The sequence below is a fragment of the Mustela putorius genome, unplaced genomic scaffold (genome assembly GCF_011764305.1).
Source record: "Mustela putorius furo isolate JIRA1106 unplaced genomic scaffold, ASM1176430v1.1 tig00003856_pilon_pilon_pilon, whole genome shotgun sequence".
NCBI lineage: Eukaryota > Metazoa > Chordata > Mammalia > Carnivora > Mustelidae > Mustela > Mustela putorius.
In genome coordinates this window covers 2,341,519-2,364,906 of record NW_025422008.1, presented here as the reverse complement: position 1 = coordinate 2,364,906, position 23,388 = coordinate 2,341,519, and the positions used below count along the sequence as shown (strand labels likewise).

General features: G+C 43.0%; 1 protein-coding gene across 1 annotated transcript; it reads left to right on the top strand.

Moving 5' to 3' along the window:
• The first annotated feature begins 285 nt into the window (after positions 1 to 285).
• LOC123387589 (patr class I histocompatibility antigen, A-126 alpha chain-like) lies at positions 286 to 2,201 on the top strand. The gene is made up of 4 exons (XM_045065228.1): positions 286 to 690; positions 1,245 to 1,322; positions 1,857 to 1,947; positions 2,062 to 2,201. The coding sequence occupies exons 1-4, from the start codon at positions 286 to 288 to the stop codon at positions 2,199 to 2,201; spliced, it is 714 nt and encodes a 237-aa protein (XP_044921163.1).
• Positions 2,202 to 23,388: the final 21,187 nt, after the last annotated feature.

Genomic DNA, 23,388 nt, shown 5'->3' with positions numbered 1-23,388 from the left:
GGAGCAGGAGGGGCTGGAGTATTGGGCCCAGCAGACCCGGGACTCCAGGACGTGCACACAGACACTCTGAGGGAGGCTGCGAGAAGTGGGCAGCTACTGCAACCCGAGCGAGGCCGGTGAGCGACACGGGCAGGAGACAGACCATGACCTCCATTCCCAGGGACCGCCGGATGGCCGGCCGGGGTAGCTCCAAGTCTCCGTGTTGGAGCGACACCCCGAGGCTGCGGGGCACCGCCATCCCCCCAGCGGGGAAGAACCCTGGGTACTCTACTGGTTTTGGATTTAATGACAATTGGATTTAATGACAATGGGCCGGGGTCAGGGTTTCACACCTTCCAGAGAGTGATAGGCTGCGACGTGGGGCCTGATGGGCGCTTTCTGCGCGGGTACCTTCATGATGCCTATGATGGCATGGATCACATCGCCCTGAATAAGGACCTGTGCTCCTGGACCAAGGCAGACTCCACCGCACAGATCACTGGTCAGAAGTGGGAGGCGACTGGTGTGACAGAGCAGTACAGGAACTACGTGGAGCACAGATGCGTGGAGTGGCTCCACAGGCACCTGGAGAAGGGGAAGGAGATGCTGCTGCGCACAGGTACTAGGGCCTCCCTGATCTCCCCTCCTCTGGGGCTGGCTTTCCACCAGGAAGGGAAATGGACTCAATATCAGAACACTGCCCTCCCACAGGTGAGGAGAGCGAGATCCACTTGTGTGTTCATTTTCCTACTAAAGAGTGACTCACCCAGAGGACCACTTTTCTCTAAAGGACAATTGAGGAATCCAGTCTCTCCTGGGGGGCAATTGGAGAACATCCCTGAAATGGTCCCCTCCATCCTGGCAATCACCTTGTAATCCATGACTTTCCCTCTCAAGACTTGTACTCCATCTGAGAACATCCTTGGAGGTCTGACTCCAGGTTTTCTGAGTCACTGATGGTCCCCCACAGTCAGGACCATTAGTGTATTCCCCACTTTAGACCTCCACTCTCCTGTCCTGGAATCTCTCCTTGCTTCTAAAACATTATTTCAGATCCCTAAACCAATTGTCTTTTCCATCCTCAGATTGGTGACAAGTGCTGTTTTGTGACCCATGAAGGTAACCCAAAGTGTAGATTTTCTGATTCTTCTTCCCCAGAACCCCCCAACACACATGTGACCCGCCACCCCATCTCGGACCATGATGTCGCCCTGAGGTGCTGAGCCCTGGGCTTCTACCCTGTGGAGATCACTCTGACCTGGCAGCATGCTGAGGAGGATCTGACCCAGGACACAGAGCTTGTAGAGACCAGGCCTGCAGGGGATGGAACCTTCCAGAAGTGGGCGGTGTTAGGGTCCGTAATCAGAGGAGCGAGACTGATACAAAACGAAGGTCAAGCAAAGCTTTATTTTGCGCCAAGCATCGAGAATCAAACTGACCTGTCAGGGCCATCTCTTGCAAAGAGGTGACCCCTCCCTTCTAAACTATAGAAGTAGTTTAGCCAGGCTATACATAGGTGGCCAATGAGACTGCAATGCACAGAGAAAACTGCATGGTCATGTTAGGTCACACACAGGCGGCCAATTGAATTACAATTCACCCTAGATATATGCGTGCCCCACTGATTGGATGCCTCTACCTGGCCTGACCTGCCCTTATATCTAGGCTTAGCTACCTGGGGCTGGTAGCTAGGGAGACAGTATGCACGCCCCACTGATTGGCTGTCTCTATCTGGCCTGACCCGCCCTTGTATCTGGGCTTTGCAAGTAAGTTCCTATGGGAGGGGCAGGGTCAATCTAAGTTTACTGCATAGGGTCAATTTAAGTTTACTGCATAAACAACAAAATGGCTCCCTCTGATTAAGTAGGCCCTTACAGGCGGCTGTAGTGGTGCCTTCTGGAGAGGAGCAGAGATACATCTGCCATGTGCAGCACAAGGGGCTGCCCCAGCCCATCACCTTGAGATGGGGTGAGGAGGGATTTGGGGTTGGAACATCTTCTCCAAGAAAGTAGCTCTTCTGCAAAACATCTTCGAGGTCATGACTCAAACCTGAGGTCTGGGTCCCTCACTTTCCCTTCCCAGAGCCGCCAACTGAGCCTACCATCCCCATCATGGGCACCATTGCTGCCCTGGTTCTTGTGGTCACTGGAGCTGTAGTGGTGGGAACTGTGATGTGGAGGAGGAAGCACTCAAGTAGGGAAGGGAGTGGGAGGGGAATTTGAGTTTTCTTGTCCCACTGAGAGGTTTCAAGCCCCAGGTAGAAATTTGTCCTGCCTTGTTAATGAGAGGTACCATCCACGTACCTGTACTTGCCCACTCTGGAGCCAATTGCTAACATTAACTCTTTAGTAAAGACCTGTGCAAATGAAGGACAAATTTTTCACCTTTATATTAAATAATATTATATTAAATGATATAAATTATTTCACCTTTACATTCCTCCATTGGGGACCTGATCCCCAGCAGTTGAAAGTCAGGGGCAATTCCCTGATGTAGATAGACCTCCAGAAGTTTGGTCCACTGCCCCTACATATCCTTTCTTTGTTTTCCAATACAGCCATGTCTTCAGTTAACAGTTCTTCAGTTAACAGTTCATTTTGGTACAGTACTAGGATATTTCTCTGGATACCATAACCAGTCTTCTTCCTGGCCTCTGACCTGATGTGGAAAAGAAGGGAGCTACTCACAGCTGACTGGAAGTATGGAAGGAGTGATTCTTGAGACCCTGGGATAGTGTAGACAGGACCCCACAGGGAGCTCACCTACCCCATAGCTCCTCCTTTAGTCTCATCTTCTGTGGGCTCTGACCACATCCTGTTTGTTCTGTCCCAATGACAAATTGACCTGTGCTCTCTTCCCTGATCTGCTTTCCTGCTCTAGCAGAGATGGGACTGGGTCATCTCCATCCCTGTCTTTACTTCATGTTTGGCTGAGAAGTAATATTTTACTTCTCTATTGAAAATCTAGATACAGGGGCACCTGGGTGGCTCAGTCATTAGGCATCTGCCTTTGGCTCACGTCATGATCCCAGGATCCTAGGATTGAGCCTCTCATCAGGATCTTTGCTTGGCAGGAAGCCTGCTTCTCCCTCTCCCACTCCCCTTGCTTGTGTTCCTGCTCTTGCTGTCTGTCAAATAAATAAATAAAATCTTTTTTTTAAAGATTAAGAAAAAGAAAATCTGGATATGAATTTGTTTTCTATTCTTGTCATATAGAACTGATATGGTAATAAAGAAGACTCCTAAAGTTGAGACAAGAAATATATGGAAGCAGAGAAACTTCCAGATGCCTGATTGCTGTGCTGTCTGTTGTAGGTGGGACAGGAGAGGCTGAGTAGCCAACTGTGGACAGAACCGTGCCTGGTTAGTACTCAGTGCATTGCGGGCTTTAACATGGTCACTCCTTAGCTAAGTCATCTTTGCTATTCCCTGGTCCCTTCAGTGGAAACTTATTCCACCAGGACCTATGATCACAGGGACTCAGACATCACCTGTCTCTAGGACTACGGGCATCAAAAGCTGCCTTGACCAGGTCAGGCTAGGCTCCAGCTTGGATTAGATCCTCACCCCCCAGTTTTTGGGTGTTGTTTTTTTTTCTTTATTTGTTTATATAAAGAATTGAGCCTCTTCTTATTCTTGTGTACAAGTTCTGGTCTCATATTCCTCTGGTATCCCCAGTCTGTGACCATCACAGGGGTCCTATGGCCTCTCATTGTTTCCACAAGGCCCAGTGAGCCCTTACACACAGGAGTCTCTGTGGTATTGCAAGATGAATTTTCAGACCCATCCATCTCTTCTTCTTCTACAGCTATTCTGGATCATTCTGCATCTTCCACCATCTTTTTTAAAAAAGCAGATTCTGGAGTTAGAGATAGGATCTGATCATTTCGCATCCTTATTAAATTTCAGTTTGTCTTCTCTGCTCAGCTACCTAACCCCCTGCCCCTTAGATCTAGTGATCTTCATTCTGTTTCCAATCCTATTTATAAAGTTATAAAGCAGTGTCTGATTTGAATTCACATTTCTCTGGAATATATAACCCATAAGCCTAAGTACAATTTTTTTTGAAGATTTTATTTATTTGACAGAGATCACAAGTAGTCAGAGAGGCAGGCAGTGGGGGTGGGGGAAGCAGGCTCCCTGCCAAGCAGAGAACCCAATGTGGGGCTCGATCCCAGGACCCTGGGACCATGACCTGAGCCGAAGGCAGAGACTTTAACCTACTGAGCCACCCAGGTGCCTCTAAGTACAACTTTTCTGAATGGAGAACTGTAATTGTTTCCTGTGCTGTACAGGAGGGATGGTGTGGAATAGAGGCAATGCTGGTGGAGCAGGGAGACCAACAATGGGGAGAAAAGTGGTAGCTGCCATGAATAGCTGTGGCCTGAGGCTCATCTAGAAGAGAGAGGTACTCCATGCAGATCATTCATTCAACTGATAACTGTCAGATACAGGAACATTTTAACATCTAGGACACCTCAGTGAAAAACAGAAAAAATTTGCCCACCTTGTGGGGCATATGTTCTGGAGTAAGGGGCAGACTATATGCTAGTAAACAAGGGAAATGTGTATGTTAGGTATTGGGAAGTAAGTGTAGAAGGCGATCCAGAGAGACACCTATGATGGGAATGGGAAGATGGCTACTTTACTACAGTGATCAGAATGAGCCTCACCAAGGTGCCTTTGAGAGATCTGAAGGACATGAAGGAACTGTGTAAGAGGGTATCTGGGGGGAGTTCTTTTCAGGCAGGGAACCGCCAGTGCACAGGCACTAGGGCAGGAGCATGTCCTGTGTTAAGGAAGGGCAAGGAGGCCACTGTGGCTGGAACAGAGAGCAGCTGAAATAACATCAGATGTCCAGGCCTTAGTGTATTAGAAGGGTTTCAGTTTTCTCTGCATAACGTGCAGTTACAAGATGGTTTTAAAAAGACGACCCACCTAGTACCACCTCTCCTTAGAAGCCTCTGCTTGCTGCTGTGTAGAATTGAGAGGTACAAGGGCAAGCAACCAGTATATAATCTGTAGGAAACTGGTGCAGTGTCCCAGGAGGGGGATGTTAGCTGTATATCTGGGGTGTGAGGAGGGAAGATAGTAGAAATGACTGGGCTCTGGATATATTTAAAGATGGACTTTGCAACATTTCCTCATGGATTAATTCTAGGGAGAAAGAGAATGAGGAATTAAGGACAGCATCCAATATTTCACACTGCAGTGCCTTCAGTGGAAAGGGGGAAGTTTCTGGAAGTAGCACATTTGAGTAAACAGCATCACAAGCATCCAATTTATGAAATGATTAATCTGAGATGTCTACTAGAAATGCAAGCATGGAGCACCTGGGTGGCTCAGTTGGTTAAGCATCCGACTCTTGATTTTGACTCAAGTCATGATCTTGAGGTCATGCCATTAAGGCCTGCATCAGACACCCTCTCCCGGCTCAGTAGGGAGTCACTTGGGATTCTCTCTCCCTTTCCATCTGCCCCTCCCCTCTGTCTCTAAAATAAATAAATCTTTAAAAAAAAAATGCAAGTGAGATTGACAGGTGGATATAGAGTTCAGGGTAGGAGAAGTATCTGGGTTGGAGAAATAGATGTGAGAGGTCATGCCATATAAACCACATTTAAAGCCTTTACCAGAGATGACATCCTTAAAGGGGTGATGGCCACAGGAAAAAAGAGGAACAGTACAGAACCCTGAACTCCTCAGGGTTAAACAAGCTGATGAGAGTGCACACCCAGAGTTGTACTGCATAGTTTGGTTCTGCACCTAGAAAAGACCAAGGAGGCCCAACCTTTAGTGCACACAAGAATTTCCTGGACTATGAAGAGCTAGACAGGCTGGGGTAGAGTATGAGATTCTAAAATTTATAACAAGGCTGGTGCTGCTCCTGCTATTCTTCAGATCCCACATTGAGTAGTGATCACATGAAGCAGGATTCCTACATGGCTGTGTATCAGCCTCCCCTGTAAGGCTGCTTAAGTAAGTGATTCCTGAGCCCATACCCAACATTCCAAGATGGTAGGTCTGGGGAGAGGCCTGAGTATTTTGTAACAAAAACACAAGCAATTCTGGGGCTTTGCCAGAGAGGGAAGAAGCACTGAAGTCCTTGATGGAGCACTCAGTGTGGGGAAGGGTATTACATATGCATTTTTTTAAAAGATTTTATTTATCTATTTATTTGACAGAGAGGGAGATCACAAGTGGACAGAGAGGCAGACAGAGAGTGCGGGGGGAGCAGGCTCCCTGCTGAGCAGAGAGCCGGATGCGGGGCTTGATTCCAGGACCATGAGATCATGACCTGAGCCGAAGGCAGACGCTTAACCGACTGAGCCACCCAGGCACCCCTTACATACACATTTAAACAGTTTTTTCATAGGAAGAAAAATGCAAGATATGTTGTGAGAAACATGTTTTCTCTCCCATGGAGCAAAACCAGATGAAAGATTTAGGAAGCAGTTATCAGCTCAACATAAAGAAAAACTCATTCATCCCTAAGAGTAGACCTTAAATGTTCCCACCCACCCCCCCCAAAAAGAAGAAGATATAAAAGTTACTGGGTATCATAATGCAGGTGTTAGCCAAGGCTATCATTTGTAGTACATAAATGAATCAACAGGTTGTACACTTAAACCTATGTTACATGTCAATTATTTCTCAATAAAACTGAAAAAAAAAACTGGAAAAAAAAACTGAATCCCTGCTCTCCTGAAAATATTCCTTCATGGATTTCTTGTTCCTTGTTTTGAACAGATTCCAAGTTGCTTTAACTGAAACTACATATATTTATAGAGAAACATATATCTTATATATTATAAATACATAATACAAAAATATAAAGTATGCATAATATATTAAAGCATAACTTAAAATACATGAAATATATAAATTATATAAATAGGAAAATATGTACTATAGATAGAGAGTACTGGGCCTCATTTTATTTCAGGGAAAGCCACAGAAGAGGCCCAAGGCTGCACAGGCAGGAACAGAATCCACCATCGCACCCCAGGTCAAGGCCCAAAGAGGAACCACTGCCTCACTGCTGGGCACAGGTCCCACGGTTCACACCACCGCACCTTGAGGCTAGGACTGCTGTCACTGCTGCTCCTGGCAGCAGGATGACACGACGGCCACTCACACCACCTGTGCCAAATGCCTGCAGCACTGTCCCGTCTTCTCCATCTCCATCCTGAGTCAGAGTCTGACACGTGGTCCGCTAACTGGTGGAGCCTCAGGCCCTGGCCCCCTGCAACTATGTGTGACAACCCGACTCTGATCTGGATTCCTGGGGAGTGATCACCAACATCCTCGGACTTGAGCTCTTCTTTTGGTCTAGTCTCTGCATTCCTAGCCACGGGCCTGTGAAAGGCCACACATTCAGGTGGTTCCCAAAGTCACCCCTGCTGTAGGCAGATCCCAAGATGGCCCCAGTGTTCCCATCCTCCCGTATCATGCCCTTGTGTAATAATACCCACTCTGGGAACAGAAGTTGGACATAGTGACCTGCTGGTGACACACAGAATAGAGTGAAGTCATTCAGTGAGTATCTGGAATCACCAGGACACAAGATATGAGGGGTCTGGGGTCCACAGGCTCAAGGTGGGCCACCAAAGCCAGCCTGAATAAGTGCAGAATCCAATGACAGAATCCAATGACAAATGACCCTGTGTTCCTTTTCCCTCTGAGGGGGTTTCTTCCCTAGATCTCAGCCCCCACAGCCACTGCCCTCAGACAGGAGGGGGAGGAGGAAAGGTCACCACCAGGGATTCTCATCCTGGCTGCAGTCAACAAAGGAATTCTGTAAAAAGTACAGGAAGAGAAGAGAAGAAACACAGCCCTCCAAATGTAACAGCTGATGAGTCCACACATGCCTCCAGGGCAGCCCTATGGCTACAAAGATGAGAAGAAAACAGTTTTCAGTCTCCCTGTGCTGCCCCTGGGGCCTAGTTCTCCCTTCAACACGGACAGTGTCCCAGGGAGCCCCCAGTGCTGCCCCCCGTGTATCCGTCTCTGCTCATCTCCAGAAGAGACCACCACTGCCACCCCCTCCAGGAAGCCCTCCCCTCTCCATATACATTAGTTCAGTCGTGCACAATAGAAACCCAGCTAACAGTGGTGTTGACCAGACAGCAGCTTGTGTGTGTCCCATGAGTGAGGTGAGACGTCCGGGGCTATAGGGTCACTCTGCACCACGGGGCTGTCCAGACACGCTGGTGACAATGAACCTGGGAAGTTTCCTTATTAGAACTAGGACACCTAGGACCATAGTCCGTGGTCTGTGAGCAGGGCAGGGAGAGCAGAAGAACAGGAAGTTTCCATCCTTTTATGACAACACCTACTACCTCATTCTGCGTCACCATAGCTGGAATGTAGTCACACAAACAAAAGTAGCCTCAGGGGAGGCTGGTGAATGAATCAGGCTATTTTTAATCTGAGTGACAATATGCTCCATGAAACTCTGTCACTATGGAATGACTATGATTTTTGCTTCACTTAAAGTTTTAAAAATTACCAGCAACAGAACAGTCATTATCAAATCTTGAGCCAGATTTCATGTAAATAGTGAGATAGTCTCACAATATAATATTAATTGAGAACAAAAATACAGATAGAATACTTGGTAAAATACCACCTGCTGCAGTTGGTTGGGCATCGGCCTTCAGCTGAGGTCATGATCCTAGGGTCCTGGGATCAAGCCCCACATCTGGCTCCCTGCTCCAGGGAGCTTACTTCTCCCTTTCCCCTGCCCCAATCATGCTCTAGCTCTCTCTCAATAAATAAAATATTTTTTAAAAAAGAAAAACCTGCTAAAATGGAAATCTCTCCCTTTAATACTGTTGAAACTGGTTAACAGCTGTTATGTCCAGGAAGTTTGGAAGAATTATGGATGGGACAGAGGATGAAATTTACTTTTCACTCTATACTTTCATGTTATGTGAATTTTTCAAACATTGTGCATAATTAGTTGAAAAAAACTTTGAATTGCCAAAGAAATTGTCACTTAACTTTAAAAAAACTTAAATTTTTAAAAAACTTTGAATTGCCACTTCCATTTAGCAGACACATATTGGGCAGTAATAGATGTTAGCTCCCTGCTAGGCTCAGTGAGAGAAACATGAAGGGATTCAGAGTCAGGTATATAACCTGGTAAATGCAACTATTATAATGAGTTTTGGGGAAACAGCCTCCACACAGAAGCTAACTGAGTGCCTACTGTGGGCCAGGTGCTTTAACAAATGCTAGGGACATAAGAAGATACAAGTATACACCTATGTGACCTACCTGTCTCATGCGATGAGGTTCTATACCAACTCCTGACTCTACAGGAATCCTACTACTGTCTTGTCCCTGTGTGGGAAGAAGCTGAGATTGGAAAGAGAACCTTTGCCCATTTGGTCCAAAAATTAGTGGAAAGGTTAAGTTAGAGGACAGTGACTTTTTAATGTAACTGACTCATCAATATAAAAGAAAAATCACTAAGAAATAACCTGGATGAGGGTGCCTGGGTGGCTCAGTGGGTTAAGCCGCTGCCTTCGGCTCAGGTCATGATCTCAGGGTCCTGGGATCGAGTCCCGCATTGGGCTCTCTGCTCAGCAGGGAGCCTGCTTCCTCCTCTCTCTCTGCCTACCTCTCTGCCTACTTGTGATCTCTCTCTGTCAAATAAATAAATAAAATCTTTAAAAAAAAAAAAGAAAGAAAGAAAGAATCTGGATGAAAGGAAAGAAACCAACAAAGTAGAATCACAAGAAGGGACTGCAGGATATTGAGGAACTGGTAGAAATAATGGGAGATCAGGATTTCCCTGGCAACAGGACAAAGAAAAGCAAAAAAAAAAAAAAAAAAAAAAAATGGTTCCACACTGAACTAGTTATGGTGCTTTCCTAGAGATTTAGAAGGTCTGACAAGGGAAGGTGGAAATACTCAGGGAGGGCGATCTCTCCATAAAGCTGAGACAGACCTTTCCAAGTAACAGCCATGATTCTTGTATCTAGGACCCTGCTTGGATAACACAGCTTAGCTCTGCAAATCATCTGGTCCAAAATCAAACCGAGAGTTGATAATTATCTTGTTCGGTGATTGTGCACCCTGTGTATGAGCATGTGCAGTGCAGAGACCTTGCTACCCTCCATTCCTGTCATCTGTCACCTGGAACATCCCTGCGCAGACAGATTCTATAGTAAGGCCAATGGTCCCCAATTCCTGATCCACATGGCCTTGTGGAATCTCCTCCTACTGAGTGTGGGCAGGACCCGGAATATATTCCAACCAATAAAATGTGGCAGTGGTGATCTTGGAATATATATAATCATGACTTCCATTTTGCCAGCTGACTTTCTACTATCTTCTCTACTTGCAGGCTTTGCTAAAGCAAGTAGCTGTGTTGGAAAGACCAGAAACTAAGCCAGCCTCCTGCCTACATCTAGCAAGACACCGAGCCTCCAGTCTGCCAACTCACAAGGTACTCAGTCCTCCCCATAAGGCAGTCCTTCTCTTTTTTGAGGACAGACATGCTTTTTTTTTTTTTCTTTTTATCCATACAAATTCCATTTAGTTAACATACAGTGTATTATTAGTCTCAGGGGTAGAACTTAGTGATTCATTAGTGGCATATAAAACGCAGTGCTCATTACTTCAAGTGCCCTCCTTAAAGCCCATTAACCAGTTATCCCATCCCCCCATCCACCTTCCCTCCAGCTACCCTCAGTTTGTTTCCTATAGTTAAGAATCTCTTATGGTTTGCTCCCTCTGCATTTTTATCTTATTTTTCCTTCCCTTTCCTTTGTCCGTCTGTTTTATTTTCTCTTTACAACATGAAAGTCAAGTTCCTACCATCCTACTTGCTTTCCTCTCACTCCATCAGGGAGACTCCAGGAGGGAGCAAAGGCAGGGTGAGAGGATGTGCCATGAGCAAGAAAGAGGCTAAGCTTTGCCTCACTTCTCACCTTGGAGAACAGGTACAATCAGGAAGTCAGTTGGAAGAATTGCAGGGTGCAAAGAATGTGCATGACTTTGCAGGGTGCAAAACTGTAACTTTTAGAAGTCTGCTACAGTGGTCTAAGTCCCTGACTTAAAGCTGCTCAGGTGGCAAGGTGGGAGGGACAGAATCCCAGGTGTGACAGGGTGTCTCAGGATCCCTGAGGTCACAAGAAGAATGGAGGTGCCTGAGTGTGGCAGGTTCCCAGGAATAAGAATGGGGAAGCCGGCCGAAAACAAGTCTAGGTGCCAGTTTTCTGCTCTGTGTTGCCGTAAACTGTGAACTGCAACACCATCATGCATCCACTCTCTGGGCAGGGGCCCAGCAAAAGGCAGAAACATGGCGAAATCCCCTCCCGTCCCCCGCAGGAAGGAACAGTGCAAGTCCATGTAGCAGGAGTCTGTAAATTTAGTGACTTGAAACAGCGTGCCTGAGATAAAAACACTCTGTCACATGCTGGGTGAATACAGAGTTCTGACAGAAACCAGGGAGACAGGAGTGATTGCTTGCTTTTCTGTTAAGGCTCACTGAAGAGTGGGGGACACAACTCAGCTCAAGGGCTAGGGAAATTCCATAAAGCAAAATAATATCCATGCAAATTGGGTCCCAGAAGATGAGGTGTGGGAGGAAGGGGCAGCTGAAATAGCAACACTTGTATCAAACAAGGTTTTGGGTTTGTTTGTTTTTAAGATTTTATTTATTTACTTATTTGACAGAGAGAGACACAGTGAGAGAGGGAACACAAGCAGGGGGAGTGGGAGAGGGAGAAGCAGGCCTCCCGCCATTTTCATCCTGCACATGGGGGCCAAAAGCCTTCAGGGAGCAAAACAGTGCCACCTAGTGGAATCCGGAGCCACTCAGACTGAGCCCAGCCTCCTGGCAAAAAGAAGCACATTTGCAATAGGGCAAGTACATCTAAGAATCAGCGCCACACAACTGGCTTGCACCATGTTTACGGATCATAGAAGGCTACAAAGATTCAACTCTTGGGGAAAACAGTTGTATAGCATTGTTTTTCTAGCCTTTAGGCTTTTAGTATTATTTTTTCAGTTATGTTACTATTTTTTCCAATTTTTTGTTCTTTTTAAATTTTTATATCACATGATATATATATATATATTCAGTTTTTATTTCCTTTTATTGAATTTTATTTTACTTCATTTTTATGTATATAGAGGTGTTTCTACTTTCCTATCTTGGAATCTCGTTTATTTTAATGAGTAAAACAAAACAACCCGGGATCTAATTTTTTGTTTTGTTTTGTTTTTTGTTGGTTTTTCTTTTGTTTCAGTTTGGTTTGGATTTTGTTGTTTTTTTTTTTCATTGTCATTGTTGTTCTTATTGTTTTTTCTTTCTTTCTTCTTTTCTTTTCCAAATGGCAAGGTGGAAAAACTCACCCCCAGAGAAAGAACAGGAGGTAGTACTTGCTGTCAGGGATTTAATCAATACAGAGGAGTGCTTGCTTCGGCAGCACATATAATCAATACAGATGTAAGTAACTAAGATAACTGAACTAGAATTTAAAACAATGAGTATAAATATACTAGCTGGGTTTGAAAAAAGCATAGAATACACTAGAGAATCTCCTACTGCAGAAATAAAAGAACTAAAATCTAGCCAGATTTAAATTTAAAATGCTATTACCAAGATGCAGTCTCAAGTGGAAACTATAAAAAAAAGGATGAGGGCGCCCGGGTGGCTCAGTGGGTTAAGCCACTGCCTTCGGCTCAGGTCATGATCTCAGAGTTCTGGGATCGAGTCCCGCATCGGGCTCTCTGCTCAGCAGAGAGCCTGCTTCCCTCTCTCTCTCTCTCTGGCTGCCTCTCCATCTACTTGTGATTTCTCTCTGTCAAATTAATAAATAAAATCTTTAAAAAAATAAAAAAATAAAAAATAAAAATAAAAAAATTTAAAAAAGGATGAATGAAGCAGAAGAGCAAATCAGTTATAAGATCAAATGATGAAAAATAAGAAAGCTGAAAAGAGAGAAAGGAAACTATTAGATCACAAAAGGAGATTCAGAAAACTCAGCAATTCCATAAAGTGAAATAATATCCATGTAAATGGGGTCCCAGAAGATGAGGTGTGGAGGAGGGGCAGCATTTTTTTTTGAAGATTTTATTTATTTATTTGACAGAGAGACACAGCAAGAGAAGGAACACGAGCAGGGGAAGTGGGAGAGGGAGAAGCAGGCCTCCCGCCAAGCAGCCTCGATCCCAGGACCCCCGGATCACAACCGGAGCTGAAGGCAGATGCCCAACGACTGAGCCACCCAGATGCCCCACAAACAAGATTTTAAACCAAAGACTATAAGAAGAGACAAAGAAGGACACCATCATATTAAAGGGGTCTATCCAACAAAAAGATCTAACAACTGTAAATATTTATGTCCCTAACATGGGGCACCCAAATATAGAAACCAATTAATAACAAACTTAAAGAAACACATTGATGGGGCTATGTGTTAAGTGGGTTAAGCCTTCAGCTCAGGTCATGATCTCAGGGTCCTGGGATCCAGCCCCGCACTGGACTCTCTGCCCGGTGGGGAGCCTGCTTCCCCCTCTCTCTCTGCCTGCCTCTCTGCCTACTTGTGATCTCTGTGTCAAGTAAATAAATAAAATCTTAAGAAAAAAGAAAAGAAATACATTGATTCTAATACAGTCATAGTAGGGGACTTTAACACCCCACTCACAGCAAAGGACAGATCATCTAAGCAGAAGATTAACAAGGAAATAAAGGCTTTGAATGACACACTGGACCAGATGGACTTCAAATATATATTCAGAGTATTTCATCTTAAAGCAACAGAATACACATTCCTCTCAAGCGCACATGGAACATTCCCCAGAACAGATTACACACTGGGTCACAAATCAGGTCTTCAACCAGTACAAAAAGATTAAGATTATGGCAACTAATGATTCATTGAACATTATATCAAAAACTACTCTCTGCCTGCCTCTCCATCTACTTGTGATCTCTCTCTGTCCAATAAATAAATAAAATCTTAAAAAAAAACAACTACTATAATGTAGCAAATTGAATTTGAATTTTAAAAAGGCTATACCATGCATATTTTCAGACCACAATGCTTTAAAACTCCAATTCAATCACAAGAAAAAATTTGGAAGGACCACAAATACATGGATGATAAAGAGTACCCTACTAAAGAATAAATGGGGGGCGCCTGGGTGGCTCAGTGGGTTAAGGCCTCTGCCTTCAACTTAGGTCATGATCCCGGGATCCTGGGATCGAGCCCCGCATGGGGCTCTCTGCTTGGCAGGGAGCCTGCTTCACTTCCTCTCTCTCTCTGCCTGCCTCTCTGCCTACTTGTGACCTGTCAAATAAATAAAAAATCTTTAAAAAAAAAAAAAAGAATAAATGGGTCAGGAGGATTTAAGATGGCAGAGGAGTATGGGATCCTAATTTTGTCTGGTCTCTGGAATTCAGCTAGATCGTTGCAAATCATTCTGAACACCTATGAAATCACTTGGAGATCTGAGAAAAGAATTACTGCAATTCTACAAATAGAAAAAGCAACCACTTTTTACAAGGTAGAAAGTGCAGAGATGTGCATCCAGGGAGAGATAAACCAGGGAAAGGAGGGAGCTTAAGGGGTCTACCAGAAAGTATTACAGGCAGTGGAGTACAAAATCCCAAGTTTTAGAAGTCTGCTACACTTGGAGACATCCCTGGCTTTAAGTTGCTCTGGTAGCAAAGTGGGGTGGATTCCAGGTGGGACAACGTTGTTACAAGATACCAGGGGTCGGGGCGCCTGGGTGGCTCAGTGGGTTAAGCCGCTGCCTTCGGCTCGGGTCATGATCTCAGGGTCCTGGGATCGAGTCCCATATCGGGCTCTCTGCTCAGCAGGGAGCCTGCTTCCCTCTCTCTCTGCCTGCCTCTCCATCTACTTGTGATTTCTCTCTGTCAAATAAATAAATAAAATCTTTGAAAAAAAAAAAAAAAAGATACCAGGGGTCAGAAAAAGCCAGGATGTCTGAATGCAGTCGTTTCAGGGAAGCTGGCCGAAACACCAGTCTAGGAATGTTTTTTGTTCCATGTTGCCATAAACCATGAACTGCTGCACAATGGTACAACCACTCTCCAAGCAAGGGCCTTGTAAAACGCAGTAGCCTGGCAAGTCCCTCCTCCCTCAGCCGGGAGGAATGGCACAAGTACACACCACAGGAGTCCGTGAGGTTAGGAGATTGGAAACTTGGTCGTGTGCCTGAGATAAAAAACGTTCAGTCAGAGGCTGGGTGAACACAACACAGAAACCAGGGAGATAAGAGTGATTGAGTGCTTTTCTGTGAGGGCTCACTGAGAGTGGGGATGTGAACTTTCAGCTTGGGCTAGAGATTGGGGTGCTTCCATTTTCATCCGAAATGGTCCTGAAAGCCTTCAGGGAGCAAAACAGTGCCATACAGTGCAATCTGGAGCTGCTTACACTGAGCTGGGAACCCCTGACAAAGGGGCCGACACTTCACTAGGGCAACAACACAGGCCCCACCCCCAGAAGACAAGCAGGAACATCTGGCTAACACCAAATTTACAGATCACAGAGAACTGCAAAAATTCAGCTAGCGGGAAAAACAGTATGTAGCATTAGTGGCTTTTTTATTACTCTGTAATCTCTTAGTTTTTTCTTAAGTAATTTTCTTTATTTATTAATTTTTTTATTCTTTTTTTAGATTTTATTTATTTGGCACAAAGAGAGGACACAAGTAGGTATGACAGCAGGCAGAGGGAGGGGGGATGCAGGGTCTCTGCTGAACAGGGAACCCAATGTAGGGCTCCATCCCAGTACTCTATCCCAGGGATCATGACCTGAGACAAAGACAGTTGTCTAACCGACTGAGCCACCCAGGCACCCCTAATTCTATATATATATATATATATATATATATATATATATATATATATATATATGCATATATATGTATAAAGAGAGAAACATATATTTTATGTTTATTCAATTTATACATATATATAAAATATTTCTTATTTTATATACATATGTAACATTTATGTTTATAAATATATATAATATATATAAAATGTATGTTTCCTACTTTTAGTTTCTTTTCATTTTATTTTAGTATATATAAAAGTTTTTCTTTCTTTCCTCTTTTGGGATCTAGATTGCCTTAACACAAAGACCAAAATACACCCAGGATCTAGTTTATTGTTCTGTTCCATTTTATTTCTTGTTTGATTTTTTTCTTATTTTGTTTTCTTTCTGCTTTTCTTCTAGTTTGTTTAGTTTGTATTTTTCTGGTGTTGTTGTTATTTTTCTATTTTTTCTCTCTTTCATTTATTCTTTTCTGGACATGAGACAGAAAAACACACCCCAAAAGAAAGAACAGGAGGTAGTACTCACTGCCAGAGATTTAATCAATATGGATCTGAGTAAGATGTCAGAACTAGTTTTCAAAACAATTATAAAGATATTAGCTGGGTTTTAAAAAGCATATAAGACACTAGAGAATCCCTTACTGGAGGAAAAAAAAAAAAAAAAAACCTAAAATCTAATCAGGCTGAAATTAAAAATTCTATTACTGAGATACAGTAAAAAAAGGGAGGCCCTAACAGCTAGGATTAAACAAGGCAGAAGAGATAATTATAGAAGGCAAAATGATGGAGATTAAGGAGGCTGAGGAAAAGAGAGAGAAACATACTGGCTCATGAAGGAAAGATTCAAGAAATCAGCGATACCATGAAGCAAAATAGTATTAAAATAATAGGCGTCTCAGGAAAAAAAGGAGAGGGACAAGAGGTTTATCCGAACAGATAGTGGCTGAGAAATTCCCTAACCTGGGGTGGGAAACAGCGAATCAAGTCTGGGAGGCACAGAGAACCCTCCTCAAAATCAATAAAAATAGGTCAACACCTCCACATATTATAGTGAAGCTTGCAAATTCAGAGAAAATCCTGAAAGCTGCTAGGGACAAGAGGTCCATAACCTACAAGGGTAGAAACATCAGACCAACAGGAGACCCATCCACAGAGACCTGGCAGGCCAGAAAGGACTGGCCTCATATACTCACTGTGCAAAGTACGGAAAATATGCAGCCAAGAATACTTTATCTAACAAGGCCGTCATTCAGAACAGAAGGAGGGATAGTTTCTAGGATAAACAAAAACTAAAGGAATTTGTAAACACTAAATCAGCCCTGTAAGAAATATTAAAGGGGATTTCCTGAGAAAGAGAGCATCCAAAAGAAACAAAGCTCAAAAAAGAACAGAGACAATCTACAGTTAACAGTGACTTTACAGGTAATACAATGCCACTAAACTGGTATCTTTCAATAATTACTCAATGTAAATGGACTAAATGCTCCAATCAAAAGACATAGGATATCAGACTGGATACCATCAATATGCTGTTTACAAGAGACTCATTTTAGACCCAAAGACACCTCCAGATTGAAAGTGAGGGTTGGAGAACAATTTCTCATGCTAACAGACATCAAAAGAAAGCAGTGGTAGCAATCCTCACATTGGAGAAATCAGACTTTAAAACAAAGAGTGTAAAGAGATGAAGGAGGACACAGTATCAAAATAAAAGGGTCTATCCACCAAGAAGATCTAACAATTATAAATCTTTATGCCCCTAACTTGGAGCAGCCAAATATATAAACCAATTAATAACAAGCTTAACAAAACACATTAATACTAATACAGTAATAGTAGGGGACTTTAACACCCCACTCACAGCAATGGACAGATCATCTAAGCAGAAGAGAAATAAGGGCTTTGTATGACACACTAGACCAGATAGACTTCAAAGATATATTCAGAGTATTTCATCCTAAAGCAACAGACTACACATTCCTCTCAAGTGCACATGAAACTTTCTTCAAAATACATCATACACTGGGTCAAAAATCTGTTCTCAACCAATACCAAAAGAATGAGGTTATACCATGCATATTTTCAGACTACCCACTTAAAAATTCAATCACAAGAGAAATTCTGGAAGGAACAAATACATGGAGGTTAAGAAGCATCCTACTAACAAATAAATGAGTCAACCAGGAAATTAAAGAAGAATTTAAAAAGCGAACAGAAATAAATGAAAATGAAAACATGACAGTTCAAAACCTGTGGGATACAGCAAAAGAGGTCCTAAGAGGAAATAAGGCAAAGACCCCATCAAAAAGGAGAATTTCAGATCAACATCCCTCATGAATACAGAAGCCAAGATTCACAACAAGATCCTAGCTAAGAGGATCCAACAGTATATTAAAAAGATTATCCACCATGACCAGGTGGGATTTATCCATGGGATGCAAGGGTGCTTCAACATTCACAGATCAATCAATGTGATAGAATAAACCAGTAAGAGAATAGAGTAGAACCACCGGGTCCTCTCAATTGATGCAGAAAAAGCATTTGACAAGATACAGCATCTTTATCTAATTAAAACACTTCAAAGTATAAGGATCAAGGGAACATTCCTCAACTTTATAAAATCTATGAAAAACCCACGAGTATCATCCTTAATGGAGAAAAGCTGACAGCCTTCCCTTTGAGATCAGGAACACGACAAGGATGCCCAATTTCATCACTCTCATTCAACATAGTATTAGAAGTCCTAGCAACAGCAATCAGACAACAAAAAGAAATAAAAGGTATTTGAATTGGCAATGAAGAAGTCAAACTCTCTCACTTTGCAAATGACATGATACTTTCTATGCAAAACCCAAAAGACTCCACCCCCAACTACTAGAACTCATACAGCAATTCAGTAATGAAGCAGTATACAAAATCAATGTACAGAAATCAGTGCTTTCCTATACACTAACAATGAAAATACAGAAAGGGAAATTAGAGAATCGATCCATTTACTGTAGCACCAAAAACCATAAGATACCTGGGAATAAACCTAACCAAAGAGATAAAGGATCTGTACTCGAGGAACTACAGAACACTCAAAAAAGAAACTGAAGACACAAAAAGATGGAAAAGTAGGCCATGCTCACGGATTGGAAGAATAAACATTGTTAAAATGTCTATACTGCCTATAGCAATTTATAATTTCAATGCCATTCCAATCAAAATTCCACTGGCATTTTTCAAAGAACTGGAACAAACAATCCTAAAATTTGTATGGAATCAGAAGAAACCCCGAATTGCTAAGGAAATGTTGAAAAAGAAAAACAAAACTGGGAGCATCACGTTGCCTGATTTCAAGCTTTACTACAAAGCTGTGATCACCAAGACAGCATGGTACTGGCACAAAAACAGACACATAGACCAGTGGAAGAGAGTAGAGAGCCCAGATATGAACCTGCAACTCTAGAGTCAACTAATCCTCCGCAAAGCAGGAAAAACTATCCGTGGAAAAAAGACAGTCTCTCAATAAATTGTGCTGAGAAAATTGGACGACTATGCATAGAAGAATGAAACTCAACCATTCTCTTACACCACACACAAAGATAAACTCGAAATGGATAAAAGACCTCAATGTGAAGCAGGAATCTATCAAAATCCTAGAGAACATAGGCAGTAACCTCTTTGACATCAACCACAGCAACTTCTTTCAAGATATGTCTCCAAAGGCAAAGGAAACAAAGGGAAAATGAACCTTTGGGACTTCATCAAGATCAAAAGCTTCTGCACAACTAAGGAAAGAGTCAACAAAACAAAGAGGCAACCCACAGAATGGGAGAAGATATCTGCAAATGACACTACAGACAAAGGGCTGATATCCAAGATCTAATAAAGAACTCCCCAAACTCAACACACACAAAACAGATAATCACATCAAAAAATGGGCAGAAGACATGAACAGACACTTCTCCAATGAAGACATACAAATGGCTAACAGACACGTGAAAAAATGTTCATCATCATTAGCCATCACGGAGATTCAAATCAAAACCACACTGAAATACCACCTTAAGCCAGTTAGAATGGCCAAAATGAACAAGACAATAAACAACGTGTGTTGGAGAGAATGTGGAGAAAGGGGAACCCTCTTACACTGTTGGTGGGAATGCAAGTTAGTACAGCCACTTTGAAAAACAGTGTGGAGATTCCTTAAGAAATTAAAAATAGAGCTTCCCTATGACCCTGCAATTGCACTACTGGGTATTTATCCCAAAGATACAGATGTAGTGAAAAGAAGGGCCCTCTGTACCCCAATGTTCATAGCAGCAATGGTGACAGTCGCCAAACTGTGGAAAGAACCAAGATGTCCTGCAACGGACAAATGGATAAGGAAGATGTTGTCCATATATACTACGGAGTATTACGCCTCCATCAGAAAGGATGAATACCCCACGTTTGTATCAACATGGACAGGACTGGAAGAGATTATGCTGAGTGAAATAAGTCAAGCAGAGAGAGTCAATTATCATATGGTTTCACTTATTTGTGGAGCCTAAGAAATAACATGGAGGACATGGGGAGATGGAGAAGAGAAGGGAGTTGGGGGAAATTGGAGGGGGAGACGAACCATGAGAAACTGTGGACTCTGAAAAACAAACTGAGGGTTTTGGAGGAGTGGGGGGTGGAAGGTTGGGTGAGCCTGGTGGTCGGTATTATGGAGGGCATGTATTGCATGGAACACTGGGTATGGTGCGTAAACAATGAATTCTGGAACACTGAAATTTAAAAAATAAATAAAAATTTTTTAAAAAGAAATTAAACATAGAGCTACTGGGGCGCCAGGGTAGCTCAGTGGGTTAAAGCTTCTGCCTTTGGCTTAGGTCATGGTCCCAGGGTCCTGGGATCAAGCCCCGAGTCAGGCTCTCTGCTCAGCGGGGAGCCTGCTTCCCCCTCTCTCTCTCTGCCTGCCTCTCTGCCTGCTCATGATTTCAGTCAAATAAATAAATAAAATCTTTTAAAACAACAACAACAAAAAAAAAAGCTACCCTATGACCCTGCAATTACACTACTGGATATTCACCCCAAAGATATAGATGTAGTTAAAAGAAGAGCCACCTGTACCCCAATGTTCATAGCAGGAATGGCGAGTTGCCAAACTATGGAAAGAGCCAAGATGCGCTTCAACAGATGAGTAGATAAAGATGTGGTCCATATATACAATGGAGTATTACGCTTCCATCAGAAAGGATGAATACCCAACTTTTGTATCAACATGGACGGGACTGGAGATTATGCTGAGTGAAATAAGTCAAGCAGAGAGAGTCAATTATCATATGGTTTCACTTACTTCTGGAGCATAAGGAAAAACATGGAGGACACTGGGAGCTGGAGAGAAGTGAATTGGGGGAAATCGGAGGTATTAATGAACCATGAGAGACTGTGGATTCTGAGAAACAAACTGAGGGTTTTGGAGAGGAGGAGGATGGGGGGGATTGGGTGAGCCTGGTTCTGGGTAGTAAGGAGGGCACATATTGCATGGAGCACTGGGTGTGGTGCATAAACAATGAATCTTGGAATACTGAAACTAAACTAAACTAATAAAATAAATAAAATAAAATAGAATGACATTAAAAAGACAAATATATGATTTCATTCATATCCATGTTAGTGTGTCGCTCTCGCCAGCAAGAACGACCTGGAGACACGGAGTGACAAGCTTGTGAATCTTTATTGTTCTCTCCTTACCCGGATTTTTACCCCTATTTGTATCCCCTCTCCTCCCATCAGCAGACTGGACATGTGAAAGGAAGCCTGATAGCATGATAAAAAGCGCGCAGTGTCCTCGGGCTACCTGTTCTGGGCACAGCCAATCATCTTTCAGGTGGTGCGCAGGTCCTCTGTTTAGCCACAGGCGCAAGCGCCATGTTGTCTGCTATGTACATAGCTGCCCCCGACATTAGTGGAAATATTTAAATTTATGAAATAAAGCAAACATAGGGGAAGGAAAGGAAAAAAAAGTAAGATGGAATCAGAGAGGGAGACAAACCATAAAGACTTTTAACTCTAGGAAACAAACACAGTTGCTGGAGGGGAAGTAGATGAGGGCAGAGAGTAACTGGGTGATGGGCATTAGGAGGGCATTTGATATAATGAGCCCTGCACGTTATATGCAACTGATGAATCACTAAATTCTACCCCTAGAAATAATAATATACCATATGTTAATTAAATTGGTTTTAAGTTTAAAAAAAGGGGGGGCGCGCGCCTGGGTGGCTCAGTGGGTTAAAGCCTCTGCTTTCAGCTCAGGTCATGATCTCCCACATCGGGCTCTCTGCTCAGCAGGGAGCCTGCTTCCCTCTCTCTCTCTCTCTCTGCCTGCCTCTCTGCCTACTTGTGATCTCTGTCTAATAAATAAATAAAATCTTTAAAAAAAAAAAAAAGCCCAGGGTACCTGGGTGGCTCAGTTGGTTAAGGGTCTGCCTTCAATTCAGATCATGATTCCAGGGTCCTGGGATCAAGTTCACATTGGGCTCCTGGCTCTGTAGGAATCTGCTTCTCCCTCTGCACCCCTCAACCCACTCATGTGTACACTCTCAAAAAAATAAACAAAATCTTAAAAAAAAAAAAAAAAAGCCCAATTTGGCTTTTCACTTATAGAGGGAAAAAAAAAGATGTGTGTTATATACAATATGGAATATTACTCTGCCATCAAAAAGAAGAAATCTTGCCATTTGCAACAAAATGAATGAAACTAGAGGATATTAGGCTATGCAAAACAAGTCAATCAGAGAAAGACAAATACCATTATGATTTCATTCCTATCTGGAATTTTCTAAACAAAACAGATGAACACAGAGGAAGGGAAAGGAAAACAAGTAAGATACAGAGAAGACAAACCATAAGAGACTCTAAACTACAGGGAACAAACTCAGGGTTGCTGGAGGGGAATTAGTGCAGAATGGGCTAACTGAGGACACTTGATATAATGAGCACTGGGTCTTACATGCAACTGATGAATCACTAAATTCTATCCCTGAAACTAACAATACACTGTATGTTAACTAAATTGGATTTAGGTATAAATTTTTTAAAAATACATTACAATGTGGGATGCCTGGGTGGCTCAGTTGGTTGGACGACTGCCTTCGGCTCAGGTCATGATCCCGGAATCGCAGGATCGAATCCCACATCGGGCTCCCAGCTCCATGGGGAGTCTGCTTCTCCCTCTGACCTTCTCCTCGCTCATGCTCTCTCTCACTGTCTCTCTCTCTCAAATAAATAAATAAAATCTTTAAAAAAAAAAATACATTACAATGTATATATTTTTTTATTTTAATTCTCCATGTCATTACTGCAATGCATTTTTGCATACTCCTTTGGTGGAAATGCCTTGATATAAATAAATCAACATTATAACTCAGCATTATTCCGTCCCCTGAACTACAATTCCTTTCAATTCTGAACAAGGAAAACAGTTTGTTTAAAGAATGTTCTTATAGGGGCACCTGGGTGGCTCAGTGGGTTAAGCCTCTGCCTTCGGCTCAGGTCATGATCTCAGGGTCCTGGGATGGAGCCCCGCATCGGGCTCTCTGCTTGGCAGGG